Below are 10186 nucleotides of genomic sequence, written 5' to 3'. Positions count from 1 at the left end.
TCGGAAAAAATTACCTCCCAATTAAATACTTTTTCTATGTCGATATTCTTTTAGGCTTATAATTTGATGAAAGTTGGAGGTTTCTTCTTCAAATCCTAAATTATGGAATTTCACAAAGTAAAGCTCTCTACAATTAATTCTCTTAGATCTGAATTCGATCGGCAATGCGTTTTACATGAATCTGAAAGAAGCATAATTTCGTTAGAGGTCTCTCCTTTTATCGCTTCGTTTGGGCAAGGATAAAGAAGAACAGGTGATTCCAGTGAGTCCATTCCTGAGTAGGTTCAGCTATAAGAGAAGTCAGCAGTGAAAACCTTTGATATTTTTTGTGTAGAAATGTCATACTTTTAGCTAAAAAGCATGTTTGTAAATTACAAACTGAAATATCGGTTGTTTTTTCTAACCCAGCCTTATAAAAATCAAAAACTTGAATTATTTTTCGAAACGATAAGGACATTGAAGCATCGTTTCTTCGTGGTGATATAAACTAATGTTTCAGCAAAATCTGATTAGCCATATGAACATTAGCCATGAATGCTGGTAAGTTATTTGAACATCTATTTTACTAACTTTTTGTTCCTCAGCGCTTCCGAAATTTAGATAAGATAATGAATACCTATCGCGTAAAGGTTTTTGATATTTTATGACTAATTTATTACATACCGCTTTTATATTACAACATTCCTACAACAAAATTCAATTCTCTTTTATCTTTACCCAAAAATTTTGAGATTTAGCATGAATATTTGTGTAAACAATATTGGTCTATCAATATAATATATTTGTATAAAAACATACATTCAGACAGACAGACTTTTAGTTTTGATTTCAAATAAAGAGAAGAAAAAAAAACATCGAGCCACGTTTTTGGGTGGAGGCGGTCTGGTTCAATTTCACAGGACAGCTGTCAGAATAATAAAAGGCCAAAGCGACACCCAGTTGGGGGTAAATTTTATACATACACCCTCTTCTTACAATTGATATTATTGCATACATACATACGTATGCACAGGGTACTCGGTACAGGGTCTAATAAAAGTATAAAATTCTATCGATATTAAAAAAAAAATTTTTTTTTTGGTGAGGGGGTTGCATGTGACAATACTCTCACTTATTATTTACTGATAATATAACTTGATGCGTGCCAAAGTTTGTTGTTCAGTATAAAATTTTAGTTTGCAATGAAAACTACCCTCTTCAAATAGTTCAAAGTTTTTGTTTCTAAGTTTACAAAAAGTTGTGTTTAGTTTTATGAAAATTTCTTCGTGATTGTGGACAAATTTAAGTGACAAAAAAAAAATGAGTGCTTCAACAACAAATAATTATCCAATGGATTATTGGAATAACGCAAATTCATCAAATTTTAATAATTATTATCGACCATTCTACAATAATTACATGCCGGATTCAACGTCGAATCAAATCAATTCACATTATCAGAATCAATATTACAATCAATACAACTATGATTATCCACCACAAGCTCATCAAACCTACCATCAACAATCGGCAATTAAAGAGGAAAAACGAGAGGAATATCAACAACCAGCGAATTCTGTACCGACAAATTATAATCGTTATCCAAATTACCAAACGAATTCATATTATCATCAACAAAAATCACCTTATCCACAACAAAGATCACCTCAACAATTATATTATCAATCCTCGTTATCACCGAAATCGATTGGAGATTATAGTGAGTGTAGTCCAAAAATCGAAACTCCCCCAAAATCGCCATCAGTTAAATCAGACGATTCGCCAGCTTTACGCGCACTATTGATGCGTGGTAAAACGACATCCCCAAAATGTGAACAAAATGAAAAGGCAAATGAGAAACAAATTACAACAACTGCAAGTGATTTTTCTGCTGTGTCATTACCAACAATTGATCATTATTTAGAACCAACAAAAGATTCAACAAATGAACATCAACAACAACCATGCGCAATGATTACAAACGATATAGATTCGATTGATAATAATGGAAGCTATTTCCCGTGGATGAAAAATTTGGGTAAGTTTGTATAAATTTATTTTCTAGCGTAATTTTTTTCATAACTAATAATTTTTTCGATTTCTTTTTTATAGAAAAATCAACAGCATCGTCGAAACGTACTCGACAAACATACACTCGACACCAAACTTTGGAATTAGAAAAGGAATTTCATTTCAATCGTTATTTAACCAGACGACGTCGTATTGAAATCGCACATACATTATCGTTAACGGAACGACAAATTAAAATATGGTTTCAAAATCGGCGCATGAAAGCGAAAAAAGACACCCGTTACACGCAACAATCTATTTTGGATGATTTACAAACATTTGAAGATATTAATATGAATCAAACGACAACGAATTATGAATCGTCAAATTTTTTAGCTGCATATCAAACACCAAAATCATTTATTGATAGTACAAAATTAAAAAATATACAATCCGAAACTAATTTAACAATGGAATCATTAATAACATTACCTGGACCGACTCATTGTTCTACATAATAGTTTATAATGTTTATAACTTTGTATATAAGAAGACATACAGGTAACTTTTAGTTAAATTTTATTTATTGTACAGTGATGTTCTTAGCTCAAAATATTATATAACATACTAATGGAGTTAGTAAACTGATTTGAAATTATAAGAGTATGTATGGCGGTCTATAGAGTGAGACAAAACTAAATAAGGAATAATAATAATTTACTACCTTGCTTCGTTGCTGAATTTATTCCGGAAATGATATACTAAGCCAGTATCAGTTTTATCGCAAAAAACGAGTAAATAATATTATGAAGTTTCTTCAATTGTATTATTAAATACGCTAGAAATTTGTTAACTCTATGCTGAAAATTTCTATTCAGTCTATTTTAAATATTCGATCAATTCGTTAGGATTCAAACTTAGGGTATTTGTCACGACGTGAGAGAACGCGATATCTTGAAAGATAAAATAAAGGAATATATTACTCATCTGTGTACACAGTATAGCAAGCATACCATCGCCATAGCATATATAGTAAATGGAACAACGTTGACTTCTGGATTAGACAATATTCGTCAAAAAATAATATTTGTTTATTGCGTAAACTAAACTCTAAACGCTAATTAAATAATATTAAGGTTCGAAAAATCCCGGGACTAAATACTTCTCTATTCTTTGCTCTCTAACAATAAAAAATGTTAATTTTGATCATGCAAAATTCATATTTCTATTTGATTATGGCCAAGTGATTAACGAAAGAACTTTAACACGATGCAAAAATATTTCTTACTATTAAAATCAGCGTGATTCATGTATTGAAAATATTATATAACAGAAGCTGTTCACTATAGAACTACATCACTACTCATGATTTGCATGCTGAATTTGATTCTTAAATGAGTAATGAAAATGCTGTATATTAAAGACAAAATATGACTTGTAGGATTATATTACAGCAGAGATTATATCTTAATTATATATTTTATGATAAACATTTTAAACATAATCAGTAAACATTTGAACATCACTGTACTTTTTACGTAGTCATTACTTTTAAATAAGTTATTTTTACTCAGGGTGTGTATATTAACTTTAAGTGTGTAAATATTTTCTAGTTCATATCAAAAAAAAAAATTTTTATATTTATGAGATGTTTCTCTCAAGTGCCAAATCAGATTAACGAAAGTTCCTAATTAAAATTATATTTATCTTTTTAAGTAAAATAAATTAAATGTAAAATAAATAAATTATATTTTTATAAAAATATTACGTATATGAAATAAAAAATTTTCTATTTTTGAATATAATTTTTTTGAGTTTTATTTACATGAGTCTAGGGGTTACGACGGATTTGTCATTTTAAGAACACCTGATAATTTGGGATTCTATTTTCAAGATTGTATCTTACAACTTTTCCCTGCACGAAAGTTAATGGTCTCTTTTAAGAGATCCAAAAATATTTAATTGCCCGTCAATATTTAATACTGGTGATTATATTGTAAACGCAAATAAGAAGACAATTGAATACTAAATTCAAGGGTAATTTTGTCTTTTTTAAAGAAAAAAAAAATTATGACGCCTTACGCCATGAAAGTTTTTATTTTTAAGATGTCGATCAACGTACACCTGGTTGCTTCGAGTATCAGACAAAATTATTTCTGCATTTTATTGTGCAAAATTGTTTATTGAATTTTCGTCTTATTTAAATAATGTTCTCATCAATTTAAAACTTGTCGCGCACTTAAACAATTTTCAGGTTCTTTGTAAGAAAATTCCCCGGTTTAGTTCTTAGAATCAATCTTGACAACAGACTCTCAAAATTCTAGCCGTTCCGATGTAAATTTAAAATACTGCATCAGGCCCTAGACTAGACTTATCACACCTATCATAAATTTTAAATATTATTTTTAGTCAAAATATTTATTTAAAAATTTGTAGTTTACAAAAGTTAACAAAAGGATTATAATTTTATGACTATTAGCTTACAAATAAAATTTTTTTTCCGACAGTTTTTGAAGAGTTTAGAAGAGAAAGTATTTATTTAGATTACAAAGTCATTAAATATTCAAAGTAAATATCACTTTCTTTTCAACCCTTTTTTTGGGATGTTAAAGGGTTGAGCTGTTTATGCGATTAAAATATTGTTTGCTAATTTTGTTTTCAAAAATAATATTTAATTCAGATTTATTTTAATTTGTTGAAAATCCCCAAAGGATAAAAGGGGTATCATAAAAATTTGTCAACAAATTCAAATACCTTTTGATGTGTTTAATAACACATACCTTTCGGCACTTCTGAAGATTTTATATGGTAAAGGGCATGTCTTATGTATTTGGGTTTTTTCGAAGCAGAGTTAAACAAACAACCCAAAAATTTCATTAGACAAATAGACGATTAAGATATAAGGTTCAACTTATTTTTCGGTTTACGAAATTTTTTTAATTAATAAATCCATAAGATTTCGTAGGCATATTTAGTATTAGCAAGTTAACTAGGCTCATGCCTGTTCAGCCAATTCCATTATTTATTCATACATTATCAAAAGAAATGCTACAAAAATCTTCAAATTGCCTCAAATACTTATCAAAATTTATTAAACAGGTCTTAAATTTTTTTCGACCATTAAGTTTATAAACAATTGTTCGAATTGCTAGGGACAAATCACAGACAATGGAAATTTTGAAAACTGACGTTTCAATTTCTATTATATGAAATATCTTAAATATTTTCAAGTCCTAAAATTGACTTTAAAATTTGTTCATAACTTTTTTCCGTTATATTTCAACCTCATACAATTTTTCTATTTCTATTCCTATCATTCAAGTTGATATTGTCATCTTTGTCATAAAAATATAACAGTAAAGCATGATGCCAGTTGTTAACATCAGCATCCCTTATAATAGTAACCAAGGGTTGTTGATGCGCTCTGATCTATGACGCATCCATAATGACTGCCAAAATCCAATATGGCATTCATATGGTGGTTGTATTGTTTGTTCCATTTTGTTGTTTAATTTTTGGGTTATTTTCTGTGATTTTTCTAAATTTATTTGTTATATATTTGTGAATTTTTATTGAATTCGTTCCATTATGATATTTTTCGTTGAAAAGTTTTTGGTTTTAGTTGAATTTTCAATAAGTATTACTGTAAAATGTAGTTTTTTTGGTTGTGTTTTACGAAATCGAATTATTAAACTTTCATATTTTTATTTTCTAAAGTCATATTTTCTACTATTTCATTTTTTTTGTTGTAGAAAATTTTCAAAAATTTTATTTAATGGTGGCTGAGCTATCAGATACGCCTGTTTCAATTTTACAATTACATTTTGTTCAAAGTTAATTTTAAAATTGAGTAATCAACCAATTGCATCAAAATGAATGATTTATAAAGCAACGAATTTACTTTGCATTAATACTTAATTAAAGAGTGCTAAATTTAACATTCATACTTAATTAAATTTATATCTAATTCGGAGTTACTGCAGGATCATATTCTATTTGACATTTTTTTAAATTTTAGTTCCTCAGAAGTTACATAAAAATGTTCAAACGATACGAGAATATTTTCCCAAAATTCCTCCATTTCAAGATTCCAGATTCAAAATTTTTTTCCAACTACATACTTAGTCATAAAAACATGGAAAGATCAAAGGAAATTGTATCCTTTTTTACGATAAAAAAAAAAACCAAGTTTGAAATTCTTAAAATAACACAAACTTTTAGAATTGTTGCAAATATTCAGGTAAAAATTGTGCAAAAATGTACTATAAAAAGTCATAAAAATTAAAGGTCACACAATGCTAAATAACTTTTATTTAATTTATAACTTTTAACAGATCCATTTTTCAAAATTAAAATTTTTCGATCATAGAAATACAAAATAATATAGAGCAGCTAAATTAGTTTTTTTTCATTTCAAAATATAGAGTTATTTTCAAATGAATTAAAAAAAAAAAAAGGAAATTTAAAGAAATTAATATTGTTTAAAATTATAAATTCAGTTTTTAAGAATTTTTTTACCAGCGTTTTTGTTATAAATTCTTAGTTTCTGCAAGCTATGCATACGATAACGATACACTTTTCTACTTAAAATTGTTTAATGATTTTTGTATGCCAAGGCAGCCAAATTAAAATAAATAGCTTTTCCGTGTTTTCGAAAGCTGTACCTACAAAATTTTTACATTTGTTAGAAGTAGTTTCAAAAAGGTACGTAAGTTTTAGAAAATGTCATTTAAGATGGTTTTTAAGTATGGATTTCTATCATAACTATTGTGGAAAAACCATTCATTTGTAATCCATAGTATCTTGAAATTCTGTGTTAAACGGATTAGAAAGGAAGAAACTTCCTTTGACAAATTTGAGTCTATACAAGATATTATACTGATTACTTAGACAGCTACTCGTTACGTCAAGAAGCAATATTGTCCAAAGATTCAGTAGTTCATAAAAAAAATTAATTAATGTAGCTTTTTCTTTACTAGAAACTCAAGCAGTTACTTTCAAAACGCTTGCATTTAAGAAACAGTTGTATACGTTTTTTCTCATGATTTCTAAAAATTATATGTAAAATTTTGAAAGATTAATAATAGAAATTTCGCAGGCATGCATAATATTTTTATTCAAATCATTTTTATTAGCAAACAAAATGAGTTTATTGATTGAAATGCGTATTTAAAATAAAATTAGTCAAGCCATATGATCAAACTGACGCCAGACATACGTTTATTATTATGTACATTGAAGCGTTTTAATTTATTATGATTTGTATAAAAACAAAATTATCTATTGTTTGAAAGCGAAAGATTAAGTCTCAAGGTAGGTATATCTTAACTTATCCACAACTTAAATAACGCAACAAATTTATATTTGAAATCATGATTTACATAAAAAATTATTACAAAACAATAATGCGATATTAATCATTTACAGAAATAGTTCTTTAAAATTCTGATAGACAATGATAGTTTTCACCCAGCAAATCGAAATAATTTTTGTAGTATATCTTAACGTTGGGGGGGGAGGGGGCTGTAATGTCATATCACTCATCAACACAAAATAATTATTTGAATACAAAACAGAGACACTACAAGATAAGTGTACAATTTTAAAAAAAATTTACTTTTAGATATTTTCAAGCAAATGTTGCAAGAAATCTATATAAAGTATTTTAATTTTATTGCATATAAGAAGCTCCCGACACCAAATCAGGTCATGCCCATTCGTTTGTGGTATCGTAGCTCCTAAACGGAGGAACAAATTTTGATTTTTTGTTTGTTTGAAAGGTAATGTGATAGACGGAATTCTAAGTTATGTTTCAAGAAAATCTGCCTTTTCTAGCTGTTTTCAGGTACGGAACCCAAAACTCGCACTTGAGACATAGTTAAGAACACTCTCCATCAAATTACTTCTCATCCGTTTAGAAGTTTTGACGCCATAGACAGCCACACAAATTCACAGATACGTTAAACTTATAACAATCCTCTTTTTATTCGGGCGTTAAAAATGTTAGTGATTTCAAAAACTACGGTTGTATTTTTACTAAACCGTCGAATTATGAGTATGCATGATAGTGTCTCCACAACACTTGTCTTTTATTTGCTGGAACATAGAAAGCGTGTTGCACATTGAGAAGTAAATGTACAAAATAATTAAGTGTGAAATATAATTAAGAAAAATAAAATAGCAGGTATAATAAATTTTACTACAATTTATCAATGAATGCTATACCTAACTCGATCAGAAAGTTATTAGTTTAATATCTTTAGGTTGTATTCATCACGGGCTGTGCTGTTCTTTAACATAGAGAAATTATTAACTAAATTACAATGACGTTTTTGCATTTTTTTTAAATGTATTATTATTAGTTAATGATGTCATAAATATAATGTTCTTTTTATAGAAATTCAATCTAGAAAATTGTCATATCTTTAGGCAGTATACCTATAAATATAGGGTGAGTCAATAAGTCATCATAAAATGAGAATCGTGAGAAAATACGAAATTTTGTAGGCTTTATTTAGTTATTCGATTGCACTGAGCTTAAAACAGTGGTGCCCTAAAAATATTGGCAATGTTTTTTATCTTGCTCTCAACTATAAAAATAAAGTCAACACGGCATAGAGAAAATTTCAGCGAGATTCAATTTACTTAATCCGATTAAATAGTTTTTGTAATTACCAAAGCTGTAGTTTAGGCAATAACACACCTTTTTCGCCAAAGGTATTAAAAAAAATATCTTACGTACAAAAAAAAGATACATCCAAGTTTGACACTTTGAATGGTATAATAAACACAAGGAATTAATTCTGAACATCTTCGTGAATTTCAAGACAACAGCCAATTATCTCTATATTTATAACAAAAAATTGATTTTATGTGATTTCCATTAAGATGATTAAACTTTTATTCGATAGTAATGCAAAACAATGGAAACACCTTTTGTATCTACAATAAAGGTTTATCTCAGAAGAGCTTGCTTAAAACAACAATAATTGTCGAAAACAGACATCTAAAAAAATATTTGAAGTATTTTTGCTTCAGGCTAATTTTATCCGAATTCTTCCTTTGACAAAATATTATTTTATATATTTCCCACAAAAATCAAATTAAACAAAGAGAAGATTTAAACTTCATTTTGGTGGACAAAACAAATTAGATTTTAAATAATAATCTACCACCAAAAATAATAATAATCTAGATAGGTATTTTATGCAAAATAAATACTGCAATTATCTGGATAATGATACACATTTTAAAAATGATATTTTATGCTAACCATTATTATATTATTATTTAAATAGTAAGTAAGTAACTAAGTAATCTATCTATCTCACTCGTGATTGTGTTCTTTTTGATTGAAATCTTGTTCTTGTAGACCTGTATTCAGTCCAAAAATTAGGTTTGATCTGTTATCCTAACGCAACTCACGTCGAAAAATTAGGAAATTATAAGTATTCACCAAAGAAATAGGTTATTAGCAAGTGGTTCATACAAAATGTTAAAAAAGCAAAAAATTTTATAACTAAAACTAGGGTCTGGTATAGAAGTCGGCAGTAATTCAAGAACGGGCGGAAAATTTAAATGCTGTCAAGATCGCAGCTTATAGTTTTTTCTTAAATGGATATTTTGTAGTCGGGGTTCGAAATCATCTATGGAAATATTCATTGAAGACAACAGCAAATAAAATTATACTTGAAGAATATACAATACCCAACTGACCAATGATGCTCATTTACGTACTTAGGCTCACTTTTTATGTCCTAAGCACGCTATAAAATTTCAGCTTGATATCTCATTTCGTTTTTAACTTATCGTGTCCACAGACAAACGAACGGACAACTGGAAAGGGACTAATTGGGTGAGCATGAATATTTTTAAGCGCTACAAATTTGGGACTAAGCTTAATATACCTTGATATATATTACATATACCGGGTATAAAAAGCATCTGAAACCTACGAAGTCACTTGTTTCACAGCTTGCCTTGCTCTAAAATATATTGTAATCTTTATTCCTTTTATCAATTTTGGTTAAAATTTGTGTTCTTCATTATTAGCAAAAAAGACGGCCAGATTCAATTCGAGAATCATAAAGAGCAGTATCGTTAAATGGTCGAAGTATACTAGAATTGTTCTATGAAGAAATGCTAACAGTCGATGTTAGTTATGCCAGACGGCAATAGTTCCAACCTAAATACCGGT

At 28.3% G+C, this 10186-nt stretch overlaps 1 protein-coding gene across 1 annotated transcript; it reads left to right on the top strand.

The window, feature by feature from the left end:
- Positions 1-1299: 1299 nt before the first annotated feature.
- Positions 1300-2507, top strand: LOC123293412 (homeobox protein Hox-D4a-like). Its single transcript, XM_044874232.1, has 2 exons — positions 1300-2017; positions 2092-2507. The coding sequence occupies exons 1-2, from the start codon at positions 1300-1302 to the stop codon at positions 2505-2507; spliced, it is 1134 nt and encodes a 377-aa protein (XP_044730167.1).
- The last annotated feature ends 7679 nt before the right edge of the window (positions 2508-10186 follow it).

This window comes from Chrysoperla carnea, chromosome 1 (genome assembly GCF_905475395.1).
Source record: "Chrysoperla carnea chromosome 1, inChrCarn1.1, whole genome shotgun sequence".
NCBI classification, from domain to species: Eukaryota; Metazoa; Arthropoda; class Insecta; order Neuroptera; family Chrysopidae; genus Chrysoperla; species Chrysoperla carnea.
This window is presented reverse-complemented; position numbering and strand designations above follow the sequence as displayed.

Excerpts from the sequence above, each read along its gene's own strand:
- LOC123293412 (XM_044874232.1), top strand. The coding sequence starts at position 1,300 with ATGAGTGCTTCAACAACAAATAATTATCCAATGGATTATTGGAATAAC. Across the intron at positions 2,018-2,091 it reads CCCGTGGATGAAAAATTTGG|AAAAATCAACAGCATCGTCG; the intron begins GTAAGTTTGTAT and ends TCTTTTTTATAG.